Source organism: Stegostoma tigrinum, chromosome 34 (assembly GCF_030684315.1).
Source record: "Stegostoma tigrinum isolate sSteTig4 chromosome 34, sSteTig4.hap1, whole genome shotgun sequence".
Taxonomy (NCBI): Eukaryota; Metazoa; Chordata; class Chondrichthyes; order Orectolobiformes; family Stegostomatidae; genus Stegostoma; species Stegostoma tigrinum.
In genome coordinates this window covers 27597239-27621016 of record NC_081387.1, presented here as the reverse complement: position 1 = coordinate 27621016, position 23778 = coordinate 27597239, and the positions used below count along the sequence as shown (strand labels likewise).

Sequence of the window (23778 nt, the reverse complement as noted above, 5' to 3'; positions counted from 1 at the left end):
CTGACATTACCCATTCCCTGGAACCGTTGTTGTAAATCGCTTCTGCCCTCTCTCTCCGATGGGTTCACATCTTTCCCATAATGTGGGGCCCACAGCTGGACATGATACTCCAGCTGGGGGTCTAACACGGGGCTTGTACAAGGTCAGCATCGCCTCCTTGCTCCTGTACTCTGTGCCCCGTTAATAAAGCTGAGGGCAATGTGTGCTCTACTCACTGGTCTCTCTCTCACCCTGTCCTTTCACCTTCAGTGATCTGTGCGCAGAGACCCCTAGCTCCTGCCACCCCCCACTTTAGAATTATACCCATCCTATTTTATAACGTCTCCCAATGTCCTTCCCACCAAAGTACATCACCTCCCACTTCCCTCCATTGAACCTCATCAGCCTCCTTGCTGTCCCCTCTCTGACCCTCTGTGCCCCGCTCCGCCCACTCTCTGACCCCTCTCTGTCCACTCTGCCTAGTCTACCCACTTGCCAATATCCTTTTGCAGTTCCGCACTGTACCACTCACAGTTTACAATCCTCCCAAGTCTGGTGTCGACTGCAAACCCGGAATTTACCCCCTGCCCAAGATGATCCAGCTCACTGAAATCTGACAGACATGTATCCACGATCTCTCCATCTTCCAACTGGCTCCCCTCAAGGAAATCCTGCATTAGACCATAAGACCATAAGACATAGGAGTGGAAGTAAGGCCATTCGGCCCATCAAGTCCACTCCACCATTTAAATCATGGCTGATGGGCATTTCAACTCCACTTCCCTGCTTTCTCCCCGTAGCCCTTGATTCCTTGTGAGATCAAGAATTTGTCGATCTCTGCCTTGAAGGCATCCAACATCCCGGCATCCACTGAATTCCACAAGCCCACCACTCTCTGGCTAAAGAAATGTCGTCTCATTTCAGTTTTAAATTTACCCCCTCTAATTTTAAGGCTGTGCCCACGGGTCCTAGTCTCCCCGCCTAATGGAAACAACTTCCCAGCATCCATCCCTTCTAAGCCATACATTATCTCGTACGTTTCTATTAGATCTCCCCTCAACCTTCTAAACTCTAATGAGTATAATCCCAGGATCCTTAGCCGTTCATCATACGTTAAACCTACCATTCCAGGGATCATCCGTGTGAATCTCCGCTGGACACGCTCCAGGGCTAGTATGTCCTTCCTGAGGTGTGGGGCCCAAAATTGGACACAGTATTCTAAATGGGGCCTAACTAGAGCTTTATAAAGCCTCAGAAGCACATCGCTGCTTTGTTGTGAACAAGGTCAGAAATCACACCACACCAGGCTGTAGCCCAACAGGTTTATTTGAAAACACAAACTTTCGGAGCGTCGCTCCTCCCTTAGGTGTTAGTGAGAGAGGTGGTATGTGGCACAGATGTTATGAAGTAAAAGACTGAGAGTTCACATCACTGATACGAACGCTAAAGCAGACCTAAGATGCTGTTAAATCTTCAATCAGTTAGAAGGTTTTAATTGATTCATTCATATATGAAAATTCCCAAAAGTCTTTCAAACCACTGCCTTGAGAGAAGTAAAGGTTTTTTTCATTGCAACGAAAAGCTGATATTTTAGGACAGACAATGCATGTTAGGTGTGAGGCCTTCTTTACAATCTGGCTGTGTTTTGGTTTGGAGTTAGACTGGTTTTATTTCTACTGCCTACTGCATATCGCAAAATTCAGACTGAGGCGGAGGAAAAACTTTAATTCCAAACAAAACAGTCCCACTCATTGACATACGCGATTGAAAAGTCTACAAAATTTTCAAACAAATCTGTCCAGAGACGGACAGAAAACGAAACAAACAGCAAAGGATTGTGGAAATAATCAGTAAATGGCTGGAAGTTGCAACAGGCAAATGTCCCTGGAATTTGGGGAGGTGGATCTGTTCTGTTCAGTGTAGAAAAGGATAGCACTGGGTTCAGGTGGCATTGTTCAGGGGGAGTGTTGGGGGGGCACATTGAGATGGACAGTTTTACTTTGGCATTTGGCTGTTAACAGCCATGAGCCACAAGACAAGAATTATAGGCTCAGAATGTTTCTCCTCGACACTAGGAGACAGTGATAGGTGTTACCTGGAGCAGAACTGAGCGCTGTTTTTCAGTTCTCAGGGACACAAAGCGGGGTTCAGTAAAGCTGCGGTCTGCTCATTCTTAGCCAGAAGTCACAAAGGGACCAACGAGTCATTCGAGCGCTCGTGGTTAATTCACATCTTATCAAGTCTCTGAGCAGCAGGACTACCATCCGTGCATACTCCTTCAGACAGGTTTCCATGAGTTCACTCTCAACAATGAGACCAAAATCTTCCTGCTTTGTGTTTACAGAGTCTCTATAATATATACAGAGATCTCAGCAATATTCCACTGTGTGCATACTCAGTCTCTATAATATATACAGAGATCTCAGCAATATTCCACTGTGTGTTTACAGAGTCTCTATAATATACAGAGATCTCAGCAATATTCCACTGTGTGCATACTCAGTCTCTATAATATGTACAGAGATCTCAGCAATATTCCACTGTGTGTTTACTCAGTCGCTATAATATGTACAGAGATCTCAGCAATATTCCACTGTATGTTTACAGAGTCTCTATAATATGTACAGAGATCTCAGCAATATTCCACTGTGTGCATACTCAGTCTCTATAATATGTACAGAGATCTCAGCAATATTCCACTGTGTGCATACTCAGTCTCTATAATATGTACAGAGACCTCAGCAATATTCCACTGTGTGTTTACTCAGTCTCTATAATATGTACAGAGATCTCAGCAATATTCCACTGTGTGTTTACAGAGTCTCTATAATATACAGAGATCTCAGCAATATTCCACTGTGTGTTTACAGAGTCTCTACAATATACACAGAGACCTCAGCAACACCATCACCAGAATGTACAGGAATTTTGCCTTCCTAACAGGGTTTTACTGAGGGGCCCAAATGATTTTTAACTAGCGATTTCAACCTTCAATGCAAATTTTAGAGAATTATTTACACAATCACGTCTACCAAGCTTCTGGAAAAGCACAGGGATAAAAAAACAAACACAAGATGAAACAGGAATAATGTGGGGTACTGCTGTAGCACAGAAAATTGCCTGGTCAGAACAGAGAGGATTCACTAGCCCCCATCATAATGACACCTGGAACAGAAATGAAAACAGATTCAGGACATGAGCTACACTACAGGTGACACAGGGATATCTGCACATTGTAATCCTCAGTCATTCTCACTGATGTATGGGAATAAAACAATAATTTGTTCCAAACTGGAGGATTAACATCTTATTTTAGGGTTTAGACACCTTACAGCCTCCTGCACTCCAAATGTACCCACCAGTCAGGCATTGCGGCTTGTTGATGCTGTCTTACAGAACTCACTTGCATTCTGCTATTGACACTCAGTCGGTCTAATGCGTTGTACATTGTGACAGAGTTATGGAGATTTACAGCGCGGAAACAGACCCTTCAGTACAACTCATCAGTACCAACCAGATATCCTAAACTGATCTAGTCCCAGTTGCCAGCTTTTGGCCCATGTCCCTCTAAACCCCTCCTATTCACATACCCATCGTTTCAAAGTTGGGTAGAGTAACCATGAAATGGAAGTCAGGAAGTTAGCATTTGTTGGTAAAAATGGTTGTGGGGAAAAAGAGTGCTGTGGCCCCTTTGAGAGCTTGAGGTTTGTCTAAGCTTGAAAGTTTTTAAAGGCAGGGGCAGAGACAGAGGGTATGAAATGGAAATACTTTGTACAGAACAGCCAAGCAGCATTTTTCTAACCAAGACAACAGGTTAGAATTTGGCCGATTAATTTAAACCAAGCACCTCAGCGCAGAAAGCCAATTGAATTTAAATCTGACGGTGTTGACAACCTGACACCGACCATGTTATAGGAATCTGATTATATCATTATGGGTTTATAAGGTGAGGGCGACTGGAAAGTAAGAGAGAGCCATCCACCAGCTGCCAGAATGAGCACTGTCCAGCTCTCAGAGAACGCCCATCTCATTCATCAAAGGTACCGCAGCACTTCAGCTCAAGGTCCTCATTGAAGGAATTATAGAGATCAAACATCCCTGCAGCAGAATTAACAGAAGGAAGGTGTCTGTGAAGAGACTGGAGATGACGGAACATTCCAGAAGACAGTCTGTGCGAACTTGTCTGACAGAAGGCAGAGATTTGGGATAAAAGGCTCTTTTTTGGAATGGCAACTGGTGACGAGTGGTGTCCCGCAGGGTTCAGTGCTGGGGCCGCAGCTGTTCACCTTATATATTAAGGATCTGGGTGAAGGGACTGGGGGCATTCTGGCGAAGTTTGCCGATGATACAAAGATAGGTGGACAGGCAGGTAGTACTGAGGAGGTGGGGAAGCTGCAGAAAGATTTCGACAGTTTAGGAGAGTGGTCCAGGAAATGGCTGATGAAATTCAATGTGAGTAAATGTGAGGTTTTGCACTTTGGAAAAAAGAATAGAGGCATGGACTATTTTCTAAACGGTGAGAAAATTCACAAACCAAAAGTCCAAAGGGATCTGGGAGTGTTGGTCCAGGATTCTCTAAAGGTTAAACTGCAGGTAGAGTCCGTGATTAAGAAAGCGAATGTAATGTTGTTGTTTATCTCAAGAGGGTTGGAATATAAAAGCAGCGATGTGCTTCTGAGGCTTTATAAAGCTCTAGTTAGACCCCATTTAGAATACTGTGTCCAATTTTGGGCCCCACACCTCAGGAAGGACATACTAGCCCTGGAGCGTGTCCAGCGGAGATTCACACGGATGATCCCTGGAATGGTAGGTTTAATGTATGATGAACGGCTGAGGATCCTGGGATTGTACTCATTAGAGTTTAGAAGGTTGAGGGGAGATCTAATAGAAACTTACAGGATAATGTATGGTTTAGAAGGGGTGGACGCTAAGAAGTTGTTTCCGTCAGGCGGGGAGACTAGGATCCATGGACACAGGCTGAAAATTAGAGGGGGTAAATTTAAAACTGAAATGAGATGACATTTCTTCAGCCAGAGAGTGGTGGGCTTGTGGAATTCATTGCCATGGAGGCCGGGACGTTGGATGCCTTCAAGGCAGAGATCGACAAATTCTTGATCTCACAAGGAATCAAGGGCTACGGGGAGAGTGCAGGGAAGTGGAGTTGAAATGCCCATCAGCCATGATTTGAATGGCGGAGTGTACTTGATGGGCCGAATGGCTTTACTTACACTCCTATGTCTTCTGGTCTGATGGTCTAATTGGAGAGATTAAGTTATAATTTATTGCTCCTTATTAGTTGGGTGGATATGAGTGGGACTTGTTTTGTGTTTAAACAGCATTCCAGTAGAATTTAGACCAGTTAGGGAGTAGTTAGTAGTCTAAGGGGGAATTGTCAGTTTGTTAGTAAATCTGTTAATTTGTTAATTGTTGGGTTAAATAAATAAATGGTTTTCCGTTACTTGTAAAGTGGAGATCAGGGGTTTTCTTTCTTTTAACTGCTCTTTTTGAATAGATTACGAGGGGAAAGACGAGCTTCGCTGGGTGTTTCTGGGATAGTTATCTGAGGGGGTTTGACCACTTCCCCAGATGCCTTTTAAATGCTGTAACTGTACGAGCCCCCACCCACTTCCTCTGGCAGCTCGTTCCATACACACACCACCCTCTGTGTGAAAGAGTTACCCCTCAGGTCCCTTTTAAATCTTTCCCCTCTCACCTTAACCCTACGCCCCTCTAGCTCTGGACTCTTCTCCCCACCACCCCCACCCCCCGACATCCCTGGGGAAAAGACCTTGGCTATTCACCCTGTCCATGCCCCTCATGATTTTATAAACCTCTATAAGGTCACACTGGAGAACAGTTATTTTTAGCACACCCTTTGCCTTTCGTTTGATGCTTCAGTTGATCTCCGATCTCCCTGCCCACTCTCTGTCACCTTCCCCTTCCCTCGCAGACTGGCATCATCTCCCTGCCTCAGTATCACTGCTCTGGCTCACAGTGGGCAAACGGTGACCCCTAACTAACCATAGCTGGGCCTGGTTTCCAGGTCCATGGAGACAGTTCCCCTTTGTACATACCGACAGTTCTCCAGCTCCTCTCTGATTACAGTCTGTGGGTTCAGTTACTTTTCACCTGTAAGACAGGGTGAGAATAGGTGCAGACAGTGTGAGAAAACAGCCATGAGCTTCCTCCTACCTGCCCCTATGCCCCTGGACCGCATCGTCAGAGTGACCCAGCTAGAAGAAGCCTTCCCCAGATCTCACTGTGTGATACGTTTGACCCAATTTCTTCCTCACTCCTGGGACAAGGGCATCGCTGGCTGGCTCAGTAATTATGGCTCCCTTCCACTTCTGGCTACTGCTCAACCAGCAGGAATAGCTCCCACTGACCAGCAGGAATAGCTCCCACTGACCAGCAGGAATAGCTCCTGATAACCAGCAGGAATAGCTCCCACTGACCAGCAGGAATAGCTCCCACTGACCAGCAGGAATAGCTCCTGATAACCAGCAGGAATAGCTCCCACTGACCAGCAGGAATAGCTCCCACTGACCAGCAGGAATAGCTCCTGATAACCAGCAGGAATAGCTCCCACTGACCAGCAGGAATAGCTCCCACTGACCAGCAGGAATAGCTCCTGATAACCAGCAGGAATAACCCCCGATAACCAGCAGGAATGGCTCCCAATAACCAGCAGGAATAGCTCCTGATAACCAGCAGGAATGGCTCCCGATAACTAGCAGGAATAGCTCCCACTGACCAGCAGGAATAGCTCCCACTGACCAGCAGGAATAGCCCCCACTGACCAGCAGGAATAGCTCCCACTGACCAGCAGGAATAGCTCCTGATAACCAGCAGGAATAGCCCCTGATAACCAGCAGCAATGGCTCCCAATAACCAGCAGGAATAGCTCCTGATAACCAGCAGGAATGGCTCCCGATAACTAGCAGGAATAGCTCCCACTGACCAGCAGGAATAGATCCCACTGACCAGCAGGAATAGCTCCCACTGACCAGCAGGAATAGCTCCTGATAACCAGCAGGAATAGCCCCCGATAACCAGCAGGAATGGCTCCCGATAACCAACAGGAATAGCTCCCACTGACCAGCAGGAATGGCTCCCAATAACTAGCAGGAATAGCTCCCACTGACCAGCAAGAATAGCTCCTGATAACCAGCAGGAATGGCTCCCGATAACTAGCAGGAATAGCTCCCACTGACCAGCAGGAATAGCTCCCACTGACCAGCAGGAATAGCCCCCACTGACCAGCAGGAATAGCTCCCACTGACCAGCAGGAATAGCTCCCACTGACCAGCAGGAATAGCTCCTGATAACCAGCAGGAATAGCCCCTGATAACCAGCAGCAATGGCTCCCAATAACCAGCAGGAATAGCTCCTGATAACCAGCAGGAATGGCTCCCGATAACTAGCAGGAATAGCTCCCACTGACCAGCAGGAATAGATCCCACTGACCAGCAGGAATAGCTCCCACTGACCAGCAGGAATAGCTCCTGATAACCAGCAGGAATAGCCCCCGATAACCAGCAGGAATGGCTCCCACTGACCAGCAGGAATAGCTCCTGATAACCAGCAGGAATGGCTCCAAATAACTAGCAGGAATAGCTCCCACTGACCAGCAGGAATAGCTCCTGATAACCAGCAGGAATAGCTCCTGATAACCAGCAGGAATGGCTCCCGATAACTAGCAGGAATAGCTCCCACTGACCAGCAGGAATAGCTCCTGATAACCAGCAGGAATAGCTCCCGATAACCAGCAGGAATGGCTCCCAATAACCAGCAGGTATAGCCCCCGATAACCAGCAGGAATGGCTCCCAATAACCAGCAGGAATAGCCCTCCTTTTCCCAGCTCTAATGGAGGAAGTTGCTCTGAGGTTTATCTCCATCACCTTTGCCCTCAGTCAATGCCAAACACTGGCTGTGGTCTTACCTTTGCTGCTTCTTCTGCTGATCCAAAGACCAAAGGATAAACTGTGAAAAAAACACACACAGCAATGTTCACCCATCACTCAGAAACAGTAGCAGATCCTGCTGTGAATGCACACCATTGGAAAGTGCATGGAGAACCTGGATTAAAACTGATTTGTGTTAGAGCAGGAGGTCTAAAACTGGGCCAGAGATACGTGTGGTTTATGGACCAGCTTCCAGAAATGTTAGAGTTCATTTTGAAAGGGCTAGAAAACAAGAGCAGAGGCGTTCTGCAGAGGCTGTATAAGGCTCTGGTCAGACTGTGTTTGGAATATTGTGAGCAGTTTTGGGCCCCGTATCTAAGGAAGGATGTGCTGGTCTTTGGGGGGGGGTCAAGAGGAGGTTTACATGAATGATCCCAGGGGACGAAGGGTTTGTCAATGTGAGGAATCGGTGAGGACTCTGGGCCTGTATTTGATGGAATTAAGATGGATGAGCGGGGGGAGGGACCTGATTGAAACTTACAGAGGCCTGGATAGAGCGGATGTGGAGTTAATGTTTCCATGAGCAGGAGAGACCAGGACCTGAGGGCACAGCCTCAGAGTGAAGGGACAGCCCTATTGAGCTGAGATGAGGAAGAATTTGTGGGGGAATCTGTGGGACTCTGCCACAGAAGGGGGGGGGGGGGGTGAAGTTATTGAGTGTGTTTAAGATGGAGAGAGATAGGGTCTTGGTTGGTAAAGGTTACGGGGAGAAGGCAGGAGAACAGGGCTGGGAAACACATCGGCTGCGAAAAGCAGAGGTGACTCGAGGGGCTGAATGGCCTCATTCAGCTCCAGTCTCGGTGCTTTCCCATTGTGGAGTTTGTCGGGAGTGAAGGGGCCCTCTCTCTATAACCCACGATGGAGATGTTTGTCATTATGAAGGGACAGGAGCTCGGCGGGAAGGACTGGGCCCATTTACCTTTCTCGCTGAACACCCAGTGGAGGAATTTTAACGTCCCGTACAGAACAAACGAGCACAGTAACATGCCGATCACATCATCCATGGAAGGACCAGACGCTCCTGCGGGGAGAAGATGAGCGAATTAGTAGAAATGCCAATCAGGACCTGCCTTCACCAGCTGCCCCCACCCGTGAGGATATTTCACAGTGAGCGGTCTCCTCGTTCACATTCACCCCCCCCCCCCACCCCCCCACTTTCCCACCCGTGAGGATGTTTCACAGTGAGCGGTCTCCTCGTTCACATTCTCACACCCCCCACCCCCCCACTTTCCCACCCGTGAGGATGTTTCACAGTGAGTGGTCTCCTCGTTCACATTCTCACCCCCCCACCCCTCCACTTTCCCACCCGTGAGGATATTTCACAGTGAGTGGTCTCCTCGTTCACATTCACCCCCCCACCCCCCCACTTTCCCACCCGTGAGGATATTTCACAGTGAGTGGTCTCCTCGTTCACATTCTCACCCCCCCACCCCCCCACTTTCCCACCCGTGAGGATATTTCACAGTGAGCGGTCTCCTCGTTCACATTCTCACACCCCCCACCCCCCCACTTTCCCACCCGTGAGGATATTTCACAGTGAGCGGTCTCCTCGTTCACATTCTCACACCCCCCACCCCCCCACTTTCCCACCCGTGAGGATATTTCACAGTGAGTGGTCTCCTCGTTCACATTCTCACCCCCCCCCACCCCCCCACTTTCCCACCCGTGAGGATATTTCACAGTGAGCGGTCTCCTCGTTCACATTCTCACCCCCCCCCCACCCCCCCACTTTCCCACCCGTGAGGATATTTCACAGTGAGCGGTCTCCTCGTTCACATTCACCCCCCCCCACCCCCCCACTTTCCCACCCGTGAGGATATTTCACAGTGAGTGGTCTCCTCGTTCACATTCACCCCCACACCCACTTTCCCAACTGTGGCCCAGGATCAGACCCGCTGACCGTGACATCGCACAGCCGCAGTGAGGGACCACCTTGCAGCGAGGAAGCCGCGGAGAGTCTGACGACACGGGAACAGGCCCTTCGGCCCCACTGCGCCCCTGCTGTTCCTCCAACACCCATCCGCTCTAGCCCTCGGCCCTTTGCCTTGTGTTCCAAACATTTGTCCGACCACCTTCCTGATGGTTCCTGCCTCTCCCAACCCTGGCACGTGGCCAGTTTCAGATTCCTCACCCCTCTAAACCTCCCGCTACCCCCCCACCCCAGTTACTGACCCCTCTGGTACCCCCTACCCCCACATCAGTGCCCCTCAGCACTTTGTACACTTCCATCAGTGTTTATATTGTTTAATAAAAAGTATACCTCCATCACGCTCCCCCTCTCCACCCACCAACCTCACCCCATCCCCAGCACGCAAGAGACAGTCCATCTCCTGACGGGAAGGTGCCTTCTCTCTGGACAGCAACAAGTTGCATTTCTATAGCGCCATGAGGGAAGAGAAGCACCTGGGGGGCCATTGTCATGGGGGTGCAGTGAGTGAGATAAGGGGCTGGCGCAGACTCAAAACGGTGACCCCTCCTCAGGGAGGTAGGCCAGTGCTCCTCTTCAGGTGGAGGTGGCAAGCTGGTGGGAGACCCACACGGGAGGGGGGCGGTGGTGGTGGTCAGCTCAGGAGGCTGGGGGTTTCCCAACTGAGAGGCTCTCAGAGCAGGGACTTTAGCCAGGCAAGGCCAGATGTGGTAAACACACTCACTCTCACACACACACACACACGCACACATGCGCACGCTCACACACACTCACTCACACTCACATTCACTCACACTCACTCTCTCACACACGCATGCACACACACACACATGTGCACGCTCACACACACACACACACACTCACACACACGCGCATGCTCACACACACTCACTCACACACACACACATGCACACTCGCACATTCTCTCACACACACTCACACACACACAGACACACACTCGCACACGCACACATACACGCGTGCACACACACACAAACTGGGTACTCCTGGACATCAGTGGTGGACGTGTTGTTGGAGGGAATCCTGAGGGACAGGATTTACATTTATTTGTAAAGGCAAGGACTGAGAGGGATTGTCAACATAGCTTTGTGCGTGGGAAATCGTGTCTCACTAACCTGATGGAGTTTTTTGAAGAAGTAATGAAGAGCATTGATGAGGGCAGAGTAGTAGATGTGATCTATGTGGACTTTAGTAAGGCATTTGACAAAGTTCCACATGGCAGATTTGTGAGCAAGGTTAGATCACATGGAATAGAGGGAGCACGAGCTATTTGGATACAGAGCTGGCTCAAAGTTAGAAGACAGGGTGATGGTGGAGAGTTGCTTTTCAGATTAGAAGCCTGTGGACCAGTGGTGTGCCATGAAGTTCGGTGCAGGGTCCGCTGCTTTTTGTCATTTATAGAAATGATTTAGATATGAAATTGGAGGTATGATTAGTAAGTTTGCAGATGACACCAAAATTGGAGGTGTAGTAGACAGTGAAGAAAGTTACCTGAGTATAAGGGGATCTCATTCAGATCAGCCAAGTAGATGGAGTTTAATTTAGATAAATGTGAGGTGCTGCATCTTGGAAAGGCAAATCATGGCAGGACTAATACTCCTTCATGGTAAGGTCCTGGGGACTGTTGCTGAACAGAGACCTTGTTGAGGGGGGGCGGTGCAGGATCACAGTTCCTTGAAAGTGGACTCACAGGGAGACAGGATGGTGAAGGTGTTCAGTACACTTTAGCCTTTATTGATCAGTGCGTTGAGTACAGGGAGTTGGGAGGGTCATGTTGGGGCTGGACAGGACATTGGTTCGGGCCACTTTTGGAATACAGCTCTCAGTTCCGGTCTCCCTGCTACAGGAAGGATGGTGTGAAACTTGGAAGGGTTCTGGAAAGATTTACATGGATGTTGCCGGGGTTGGAGGGTTTGAGCTACAGGGAGAGAGGCTGAATAGGCTGGGGCTATTTTCCCTGGAGCGTCAGAGGCTGAGGGGGGACCTTATAGAGGTTTATAACATCATGAGGGACATGGATAGGGTGAATAGACAAGGTCTTTTCCCCCCAGGGTAGGGGAGTCCAAAACTAGAGGGACGTAGGTTTAAGGTGAGAGGGGAAAGATTTAAAAGGGACCTGAGGGGCAACTCTTTCCCACAGAGGGAGGTGCGTGTATGGAATGAGCTGCCAGAGGAAGTGGGTGGGGGCTGGTACAGTTACAGCATTTAAAAGGAACCTGGATGGGGACATGAATAGGAAGGGTTTAGGGGGATAGGGACCAAATGCTGGCAAATGGGACTGGATTAATTTAGAAATCTGGTCAGTATGGATGAGTTGGACCGAAGGGTCTGTTTCTGTGCTGTACATCTCTGTATACAGCTCTGTATGACTATAAAAGACATGGGGGCATTAGGGAAAGTGATGGCCTGGGGGATTTATCACTGCTCTGTTAATCCAGAGTCCCAGGTAACATTCAGGGGACCTGGGTTCGAATCGCACCACGTCAGATGGTGGAATGTGAATTCAATAAAAATATGTGGAATTAAGGATCTAATGATGACCGTGAATCCATTTCCAATGGTTGGGAAAACCCATCTGGGTCACTAATGTCCTTTGGGGAAGGAAACTGCCATCCTTACCTGGTCTGGCCTACACGTGACTCCAGACCCACAGCAATGGGGTTGACTCTGAACTGCCCCCTGGGGCAATTGGGGATGGGGCAGTAAATGGCTGACACAGCCAGCGATGCTCACACCCCGTGAATGAGTGAGAGAAAAGACACGTGGATAGGGGGATAAATGCAGGGCAATGGGTTTGGATTGGGGAAGGGGGTTGACGCGGGGGAGTTGGGGGCGAAGGGCCTGTTTCAGGGCCGAATGGCCCTCTTTACCTGCGACGTTTAAGGTGATGCTCTTTCGGATAGGGGTCTTGACGGAAACGTGGCTGATGTGGCATGTGTAGACGGAGTGGTGGTCCTCCCAGGATGGTTGCACGGTGATGTAGCTGCTCATATTGTAGGTGCCGTCCGGGTTCTGCCGGTGGCCACTCAGCACGCTGTTGGCGACGGGCTCGGAGCTACTGTTCCCAGCGGCCCTCTTCCTCGTCCAGCTGACCGTCACGTCCAGTGGGTAGTAGGAGCTGATATCACAGATCACCGTTTGCTCCCGCCCGGGCACCAGGTCCAGGGGATCGGGGCTCATTGTCACCTTGGGGGGCTCTGTCAGAGCAGAGGTTTGGGTGAATTAGTAACCAGCTCTCAGCCAAGCCACCCCCACACCCCCACACCCTCACTGAAGATGGGCGCAGCCAGGAAGAAGGCACAGGCCGGCTCCAGCAGACCCGCTGTGCCGTTCACCCACGCGCTCCGGAGCTGGGATAGACCGCGGCCTCATGGCGTCATCGCTAGGTTCGTAACCCAGGCAGCCCACATCTTGGGGGAGCCGGGGTTCGAGTCCCGTCAGGGCGGGTGGTGGAATTTGAATTCAATAAAATAGCTGCAATTAAGAATCTAATGATGACCGTGAATCCACTGTCAATCCCACCTGGTTCACTAATGTCCTTTAGGGAAGGAAACTGCCATCCTTACCTGGTCTGGCCTACACCTGACTCCAGACCCACAGCAATGTGTTTGACTCTTAACTGCCCTCTGGGGCAATTAGGGATGGGCTTAGCTGGTACAGTTCACAGCTGATAAAAATATGTTTTTGAAAACTTCTTCTTGGTCGCCTGGGGAATTGGCCCTACCCCCTTCTCCACAAGCAGGCCTGGCAGGCAACCGAAACAGGAGCAGGAGGGGGCCATTCAGCCCGTCGAGTCTGTTCCCTCCATTCAATAGGATCCCGGCTGACCATCCAACTCCGTCCCCTGTTCCTGCCTTCTCTCCCTGACTCCCTTCCATCCCTTTAGCCCCAGAAACTGTATCCAACTCCTTCTTGAAATCATTCCATGAATGAAAGTCAACCACTTTCTGGGCCAGAGAATCCCACACATTCCCCGCTCTCTGGGTGAAGACATTTGTCCCCATCTCAGTCCCTAACAGGCTTACCCTGTATCCTTCGGGAATGAGCCCCTGCTCCTGGTCTCCCCCCCCACCCCACCGGACATCGGGAACACCCTTCCTGTGTGTTTTGCCTAGCCCTGTTAGGATTTTACAGGTTTCTATGAGATCCCCCCCGGCAATCTTCTAAACCCCCAGAGAATAGAACCCTAACCGATCCAATCTCTCTCTGTCTGTCAGCCACTACCCCAGGGGTCAGTCTGCACCCCCTCCATTGCCAGGATACCCTTCCCCAGAGAGGGAGACCCCAAACCTGCACACAATAGAACAGTGCAGCACAGATGCAGGCCCTTCTGCCCACAATGTGGTGCTGTCCTCCAGGTGCGGTCCCACCACGGCCCCTGTCCGATTGCAACAACAGATGCGAGCTCCTGTGCTGGCACCCCCTCGGTATGAAGGCCCAGGTACCATTTGCCTTTCTAACGTTGCCTTCAGCAGCTGGTGCACAAGGACCCCCAGGGCCTCTTTGTACCTCCCACTCTTCCCAATTTATCCCCATTCCTGGATTTTTGCTCCCAATGAAGATACCCGCACATTGACCCACAATAGACTGGGCCTTTCTGTGCCCACTCCGACAGCCTCTCGCCATCTCACTGCAGCCATAAGAACATACGAGCTAGGGGCAGGAGTAGGCCGTTCGGCCCTTCGAGCCATCCCCTCCCTCCCAGCTCGGTACTGTCCGTGACCATGTGGACTGGGACTGTGAAGCTGCCAAACAGCCCTTCAATGTGCCTCCATTCAGTTGACTGGTCCGCATTCTCTCCTAGACAACCCCCATAACCTATCGGCCGAACACTGCCTTCGACCTACCCAGAAACCCTGCCTTTTGAGATTCACCGCCCTCTGTGAGAAAATTATTTCCCCTCATCTTGGTCATCAATGGACAATTCCTTATTGTTCAACTGTTTCCGAGATTAACGTTACCTCACCCAGAGCTCACATGCAAACCAACGGCGCTCTGATTGTTCTCCTGGGAATTCGGTGATATCTCAGGCCGGTTCTTAGCTCTCAGCCCTGCAGTCCCTTTGTAAGTGTTCCAAGTCCCTCTCTATATACTGTCTTGCATGGAACTGGACTCCCCCCGACATAAACACAGCGGCTACAAGAGTGGGTCAGAGGCTGGGAATCCTGTGGTGAGTAACTCCCCTCCTGACTCCCTCAAACCCTGTCCCACCATCTACAAGGCACAAGGCAGGAGTGTGAGGGAATACCCCCCACTTGCCCCTGGATGGGGGCAGCCCCAACAACACTCAGGGAGCTCGACACCATCCAGGACAAAGCAGCCCCCGCTCGATTGGCACCACATCCACAAACATCCCACTCCCTCCCCCCACCGACGCTCAGTCGCAGCAGTGTGTACCATCTACAAGATGCTCTGCAGAGATTCACCAAAGACCCTCAGGCAGCACCTTCCAAACCCACAAACCACTTCCATCCAGAAGGACAAGGGGCAGCAGATACATGGGAACGCAATGCCCCTCAAGTTCCCCTCCAAGCCCCTCCCCATCCTGACTTGGAAATATATCCCCGTTCCTTCAGTGTCACTGGGTCAGAATCCCTGAAATTCACCCCCTAAGGGGCATTGTGGGTCACCCCTCAGCACATGGACTGCAGGGGTTCAAGGAGGGCAGCTCACCCCCACCTTCTCAAGGGGGGGGCAGCTAGGGACGGGGCAATAAATGCTGGGTCCGGCTAGAGAGACCCACATCCCAGGAATAAATTTGAGAAAAAGAGCAGCAACGTGAAGGGAAATTGCTGGAGAAACTCTGGCAGTGACATGCGGAGAAAGAGAGAGAGAGAGACAGACAGAGTTATCAGTTTGGAGTGTGCTGACCATTTTGAGAACGGCTGGGGTTATTGAGTTTTACCTGTGATCTCGAGGTCCATGGATTGCTGAGCGTGGAGGTTCGGCATGTAGACCGTGCAGATGTAGCTCCCTTCATGCCTCATTTCCACGTTCCGGATCAAGAGTGAGGCGTTTCCCCGACTGTGCGCCTCGTAAAAGAACATTTCGGTGCCCGCCTGTGCCAAGTCCACTCGATCCTGGGCGCCATTGTAGGCGTAAACCAGGTGCCCGCTCCCCTTGAACTGGTAACGCCACTCGATGGCAAAGCCGGTCTGCCTGTCCATGGTGAAACCGCAGTCCAGGAGGACATCACGCTTCAGCCCTGTCTTCACGCTTGGTGTGCGGGTGAAGACATTCAGGACGACTGGGAGAGGAAAGGTCAGCGTTACAGGAGGCAGAGTGTGTCAGGTTGCACCGCAGAGCTTGGAATGCATTGGAGGGTTTTTATAACATGCTCACTGTCTCCTCACTGAGTGAAAAAATCTTCCCTGCTCCTACCTTCGAAATTTTATACCGTTCTACAAGAACACCCCACCCCAGCATTCTTCTAAATTTATGGCAACCCGACAGTTCGCTCAGCGGTTAGCGCTGCTGCCTCATGGCGCCAGGGACCCGAGTTCAACCCCACCCTCGGGCGACCATCACTGTGGAGTTTGCACATTCTCCCTGTGTCTGCGTGGGTTTTCTCTCACAGTCCAAAGGTAGGCAGGTTAGGGTGGATTGGCCGTGCTAAATTGACCCATAGTGCCCAGGGATGTGCGGGTTAGGGTGGGATTGGCCGTGCTAAATTGTCCCGTAGTGTCCAGGGATGTGCAGGTTAGGGTGGGATTGGCCGTGTTAAATTGTCCCGTAGTGCCCCGGGATGTGCAGGTTAGGGTGGGATTGGCCGTGCTAAATTGTCCCATAGTGCCCAGGGATGTGCAGGTTAGGGTGGATTGGCCATGCTAAATTGTCCCATAGTGCCCAGGGATGTGCAGGTTAGGGTGGATTGGCCGTGCTAAATTGTCCCATAGTGCCCAGGGATGTGCAGGTTAGGGTGGATTGGCCATGCTAAATTGTCCCATAGTGCCCAGGGATGTGCAGGTTAGGGTGGGTTGGCTGTGCTAAATTGTCCCATAGTGCCCCGGGATGTGCGGGTTAGGGTGGATTGTCCGTGCTAAATTGTCCCATAGTGCCCAGGGATGTGCGGGTTAGGGTGGGTTGGCCGTGCTAAATTGTCCCATAGTGTCCAGGGATGTGCGGGTTAGGGTGGATTGGCCGTGCTAAATTGTCCCGTGGTGCCCAGGGATGTGCGGGCTAGGGTGGGATTGGCCGTGGGAAATGTGCGGTTACGGGGATTGTGTGGTTCTGGGTGGGATGCTGTTTGGAGAATCAGTGTGATCTTGATGGGCTGAATGGCCTGATGCCACACTGTGGGAGTTGTATGAACTTTTTGACTCCCCTATCCCTATCAGACTCCAGTGATGTCCCAGTGCTTTCGTGGTTTATATTCTCCTGCTTCCTGTCTCTCTCCTTTCTTCAGAAATGGTGTTACATCTGCAGCTTTCCCATCTGCTCGCACCTTCACAGAACTCTGAAGGATTGCAGCCAATCCATTCGCTGTCACTGTGTCCACTTTTCCAATTCCCATGTGTGGACCATTGACTGCAGTCCTGAATTCCCAACAAAATCCGAACACCCTGTCTCTTCAGATCATGGTTGTTTTATGTTCCTGCTTCCCTCTTGATTCTTCTGGTCTTTTTTGGGATTTTATTTTCTGCCTCCTGCCTTAAAGACAGATAAAAGATACTGTTCCAAAGCCTCCCATGTTTCTATTTTCCGTCATTAATGCCCCAGTCTCACCCTCTCATTCAATTTCGCTACTCTCTCACTTTCTTATGGCTGCAGAAGCTCTTACTGTTTTAACTTCCCTTGCGAGTTATCTAAAATCTGTGGTCCCTGGTTGCCGATCCTCTCGCCAAACTCCCCTTGTGAGATCCGTGCCTCAGTGAGTGGGGGCAGGGAGTCACGCAGACTACGGCTGTTGGATTTGGAGATGTTGGTTGAGGACCAATCCCTCAACTCAGGCTCAAGCTCGGGGCCTCAGCATGTGGCTTTGGTGTCTTGCTAAAAGTTGCTAATCCTTCTGTTTACTGTGTCAGGCCAGTGTTGGGAGGCCAGAGCTTTGTGGTTGGATCACTCAGCTGTTAATCTGGAGATGTGGACAATCTCAGGCCTGGCAGACTGCATCAAACAGCTGGAATTAGGGAGCGTCAGGATGACTGCTGCGAGTAGTTAATGACTGCTTGTTGCTCACACTGACCTATGCAAGACTTCAAGACCCTCAGCGGTCGGGGTTGGCACGGGATGGTGTTGGGGGGAGAGTGGACAGGCAGTAAGTGCTGGCCAGGTGGGTGATGGGCAGTGGGCAGAGGTGGAGTACACTGGGCGCGTTAGGCTAATGTGGCCGATACCTGAGGTGTGAAGCGGAGAGAGAAGATCCTTCTCCCTGAGGCCTGAGGTGACCCGATGGACACTGGCCACACTGAAGGACAGGTCGAAAGTGCGGAGGTGGCTGCAGAACCAGGAGCTGGACTGATAGGCTGGAGTCTTTTCATCTTTGGTCAGGCGGGAGGCCCAGGAGACGTGAGAATCCTGCGGGCCATACTTATTAATCTCGCAGTACGGCTTCTCCTTCGGGCTTCTCGGTTCCCTAAACCCGGGGTGGGCCGTGATCCGTGAGTAATCTGTTGGGAGAGAGGGAACACAATGAGGGGTTATAACACGTACACTTCGCTCGCGCTCAGCTGGTTCAAATTCCGCTCCCACCTCACCCCCCACCGCTTACCTCTCACTTCGAAGAACCAGCCGGGCTTCAGCTCAGATGGCAGGGGCAGGTTGGCAGGAAGTTCTGGAAGCTCTCCATCCTCATATGGGATGTGGCGAAGGAGCAGGGTGGCTGGTTCCTGGGTAATGGAACTGGGGAAGCTGTTCTTTCCACCACCTTCTTCCACAAACCAGCAGTCAACCAGAGTGCCAATATTCTCAGAGAGACCGCCATCGCTCAATGCTGCCAAGGAACACAGGGCTACAGTCATCCAGAGTGCCAATATTCTCAGAGAGACCCCCTTCGCTCAATGCTGCCTAGGAACACAGGGCTACAGCCAACCAGAGTGCCAATGTTCTCAGAGAGACCCCCTTCGTTCAATGCTGCCTAGGAACACAGGGCTACAGCCAACCAGAGTGCCAATGTTCTCAGAGAGACCCCCTTCGCTCAGTGCTGCCCAGGAACACAGGGCTACAGTCATCCAGAGCGCCAATATTCTCAGAGAGACCCCCTTCGCTCAGTGCTGCCTAGAAACATTGGGCTACAGCCAACCAGAGTGCCAATATTCTCAGAGAGACCCCCATCGCTCAGTGCTGCCCAGGAACACAGGGCTACAGTCATCCAGAGTGCCAATGTTCTCAGAGAGACCGCCATCGCTCAATGCTGCCAAGGAACACGGCTACAGTCATCCAGAGCGCCAATGTTCTCAGAGAGACCCCCTTCGCTCAGTGCTGCCCAGGAACACAGGGCTACAGTCATCCAGAGCGCCAATGTTCTCAGAGAGACCGCCATCGCTCAGTGCTGCCAAGGAACACAGGGCTACAGTCATCCAGAGCGTCAATGTTCTCAGAGAGACCCGCTTCGCTCAGTGCTGCCAAGGAACACAGGGCTACAGTCATCCATAGCGCCAATGTTCTCAGAGAGACCCCCTTCGCTCAGTGCTGCCAAGGAACACAGGGCTACAGTCATCCAGAGCGCCAATGTTCTCAGAGAGACCACCTTCGCTCAGTGCTGCCCAGGAACACAGGGCTACAGTGATGCTGAGAGACAGTGCCGACAGCACTCCCTGGGGAAAACAGATTGACTCATGTTGGTCCACTTTACAGAATATGAGCCATCAGCCCACTGAGTCCCTCCAGTCAAAAGCAATGACCTGACAGTGTATCAGGAGGTCTCAGAAAGTGTGTTGGCAGTCACTAGAGACCCAGAAGGCACGTCTCTCTCTCTCTCTCTCTCTCACACACACCAGGAATGTATACGTCTCTCTCTCTCTCTCTCTCTCTCTCTCTCACACTCTCACACACACCAGGAATGTACACGTCTCTCTCTCTCTCTCTCTCTCTCTTTCCTGGAGAGTTTGCGGTGGGGTTACATTGTGAGGAAAGAGTGCTGTACTGCGACAAGCTCCACTTACCGTGCAGGGATAGGACTGGGTGCAGTTAAGATGATCAAAAGGTTTGTTGAAGTGGAGGTTTAGACTTTGTTGGTAGGAGATTGTGGGGGTAGGCAGAAATAGCCCCATAGGATGCCATTGGGCCCATCGTTCCCACACTAGCTCTTCAAACAAACATCATTGCCCAGTGCCCAATTTCCTGCCCTTTCCTCCTGACCCCCATTTCCATCTAAATATTCATCCAATGCCCCTCTGGAATGCCTCCATTGAACCTGACACCTCCCCTCCCCCATGTTTGCAGTCAGTACATCCCACACCCTCACTACCCACTGGGTGAGAGAGTCTCTCCTCGCTTCACTCTCGCTTCATTTGTACATCACTTTAAATCTGTTTCCGTCTCATTCCTGTTCCTTTTCCAAGCAGGAACAGCTTCTCCCTCCCTCCCCCTGCCCAGCCCCCCGCTCGGGATTTGGGAAGCCTCTACCAGACCTCCCTGTGAGCCTCCTTGTATCCGAGGGGAACAGCCCCACCTTCCCCAGTCTATCCCCATCGCTGACATTACCCATTCCCTGGAACCGTTGTTGTAAATCGCTTCTGCCCTCTCCCTCCGATGGGTTCACATCTTTCCCATAATGTGGGGCCCACAGCTGGACATGATACTCCAGCTGGGGGTCTAACATGGGGCTTGTACAAGGTCAGCATCGCCTCCTTGCTCCTGTACTCTGTGCCCCGTTAATAAAGCTGAGGGCACTGTGTGCTCTACTCACTGGTCTCTCTCTCTCTCTCCCTGTCCTTTCACCTTCAGTGATCTGTGAGGTCAAGGTGGAGCACAGCTCCACCATGCTCTAACTGGGAGAAGGGGATGAGTACAGTCAGATCTTTGTCAGCAGGAGTGGGCCTGATGGGCTGAATGGCCTATTTTTGCACAGTAGAAGTCTCTGCACACTATCCTGAGCTGGGGGAGTGTGAGAGCGTGTGGGGGTCTCAGGATTCAGGGTGGCTGGAGGCGTATTACCACCAGACTATTAAACCAGAAACTCTGCTAATGTCCTGGGGACCCAGGTTGGAATTTGAATGCAATAAAAAATATCTGGAATTAAGGATCTAATGATGACCATGAACCCGTTGTCGATTGTTGGGATAAACCCACCTGGCTCACTAATGTCCTTTGGGGAAGGAAACTGCCGTCCTTACCTGGCCTGGCTTACAGCAATGTGATTGTCTCTTGACTGCCCCTGGGCAATTAGGGATGGGCAATAAATGTTGGCCCAGCAAGAGGCACCCTCATTCCATGAGTCAGTATCTTTAAAAAATTGGTTAAACAAGTGGAAACAAGCAAATGGATTTCAGTCTCCCCAGGATGGGGAGCATTGGGCGAGAGGTTCCTTCTCAATGTAAATACAATGCAAGAACACGCCAAGGAATACTGACAACTGAAGCTGGCATGCTCTACGTGGAGTGTAAAACAGACCAGCAGTCCCTACTGATCTTAGAAACATAGAAGAAAGGAGCAGGCCATTTGGCCCTTCCAGCCTGCACCACCATTCATCATGACTATAGCTGATCGTCCAACTGAACAGCCGCATCCTGCTTTCTCCCCGTAACCTTCAATCCCATTCACCCCAATTCTATATCTAGTTGCCTCTTCAATGCATTCAATGTTCTGGCACCAACTATTCCCTGTGATCATGAATTCCACAGGCTCACCGCTCTTTGGGTGAAGAAATGTCTCTTCATCTCCATCCTAACTGGTCTACCCCGAATACTAGAAGCGTGACCCCTGGTTCTGGACACACCCACCATCGGGAACATCCTCCCTGCATCCACCCTGTCCAGTCCTGTTAGAATTTTATAAGTCTCTATGAGATATCCCGCCTCGTTCTTATGAACTCCAGCAAAAACAATGCTAACCCACTCAATCTGTTGTCATATATCAGACCCACCTTCCCCAGAATCAGCCTGGTAAACCACATTCGGGGCATTTAAACAGTCCTTGGATAAGCATATGGATATTGATGGGATAGTGTAGGGGGAGGGGCTTAGATTAGTTCACAGGTCGGCGCAACATTGAGGGCTGAAGGGCCTTTTCTGTGCTGTATTGTTCTATGTTCTATGTTCTAACCTTCACTGCACTCGCTCGAGAGCAAGAGCATCCTTCCTCAGAAAAGGAGACCAAAACTGCACACAATATTCCAGGTGTGACCTCACCAAGGCCCTGTATAACTGCAACAACACATCCCTGCTCCTGTACACGAAAGCCTCTCGTAATGAAGGCCGACACACCATTTACCTTCTTAACCACGTGCTGCACCTGCATGCTTCCCTTCAACGACTGGTGCACAAGGACACCCAGGTCCCACTGCACACTCCCCTCTCCCAATTCACAGCCATTCAGGTAGTAATCTGCCGTCTCGTTTTCACTTCCCAAGTAAATAACCTCTCATTTTATCCAATTTATACTGCATCTGCCATTTGCCCACTCACCCAACCTGACCAGATCATGCTGAAGTATCTCTGCATTCTTCTCACAGTTCACCCTCCCACCCAACCTGGTATCATCTGCAAACTTGGAGATGTTACATTTTGTTCCTGTCTGTCTCTGTCTCTCTCTCTTTCTCTCTCTCTCTTTGTCTCTCTGTGTCTCCGTCTCTCTCTCTCTCTCTGCCTCTCTCTTTCCATCTCTCTCTCTATCTCTCTCTGTCTGTTTCTCTATCTCTGCCTCCCTCTCTGTCTCTCTGTCTGTTTCTGTCTCTGTTTCTGTCTTCTGTCTCTCTCTCTCCCGCTCCGTCTGTCTCTCTTTCTCCCGCTCTGTCCGTCTCTCTCTCTCTCCCGCTCCGTCTGTCTCTCTCTCTCCCGCTCCGTCTCTCTCTCTCTCTCCCGCTCTGTCTGTCTCTCTCTGTCTCTATCTTTGTGTCTCGCTTTGTCTCTCCCTCTCTCTCCATCTCTCTCTCTCTGTCTCTCTGTCTGTTTCTGTCTCTGCCTCTCTCTCTCTGTCTCTCTCTCTCTCCCGCTCCGTCTGTCTCTCTCTCTCCCGCTCTGTCTGTCTGTCTCTCTCTCACACTGTCTGTCTCTCTCTCTGTCTGTCTCTTTCTGTTTCGCTCTCCCTGTCTCTCTCTCTCTCTCTCTCTGTCTCTCTGTCTGTTTCTGTCTCTGCCTCTCTCTCTCAGTCTCACTCTCTTTCTATCTGTCTGTCTCTCTCTGTCTCTGCCTCTGTCTCTCTCTCTCTCTGTCTCTGTCTCTCTTGCTCCGTGTCTGTCTCTGTCTGTGTCTGGGCCGGACAGCAGTGGGTTGCTTGGACACAGTCAGCCTCACAACTGCCAGAGGAACGTGGTAGCGTGGATACAGCACCCTGCCTGGAGGAAATCAGCAGGCCAGGCAGGGCGAGGAGAGGCCTGGCCCCTGGGAGGTGGGAATCTCTCCAGGACCTGGCAGAAACAGAGCCATTCGCTTACACAAAGCTGCTTCACTCAGCACAGTTCCATCATTAAATTGCTGTTGGTGTGGCTGGAAGGGGGCTAACAGTCCCTGCCCTTCCTCCCCCTCTCTCCCTCCCTCCTTACAGACAACAAGAGGCTGGCACAAGAGTTTAGCTGTTTTACCTGGGACTGAGCAGACGCTGAGGATGAGGGGCAGTTTATAAAACAGAAACTCCATCTCCAGCGAGCAGCGACTGAGCCAGTGTTCCACCGTCTCCTGTCCCCCAACTCAACACAGCTTCGAAACCAGGCAAGCGCCCAGAGATCTCGCACTTTTACTTTCATTTCTGTTTCCTGTAAATGCGGACCTCCCTCCCCCTCCCTCTCC

At 50.9% G+C, this 23778-nt stretch overlaps 1 protein-coding gene across 1 annotated transcript; it reads right to left on the bottom strand.

The window, feature by feature from the left end:
* Positions 1 to 1287: 1287 nt before the first annotated feature.
* LOC132206199 (tapasin-like) lies at positions 1288 to 23761 on the bottom strand. Its single transcript, XM_059639443.1, has 9 exons — positions 23574 to 23761; positions 18603 to 18824; positions 18229 to 18501; positions 15798 to 16139; positions 12763 to 13089; positions 8864 to 8965; positions 7923 to 7963; positions 6054 to 6108; positions 1288 to 3144 (listed from the first exon to the last, which is right to left on the bottom strand). Exons 1-8 carry the CDS (start codon positions 23626 to 23628, stop codon positions 6094 to 6096), a joined length of 1377 nt encoding a protein of 458 aa, XP_059495426.1. The 5' UTR covers positions 23629 to 23761; the 3' UTR covers positions 1288 to 3144; positions 6054 to 6093.
* Positions 23762 to 23778: the final 17 nt, after the last annotated feature.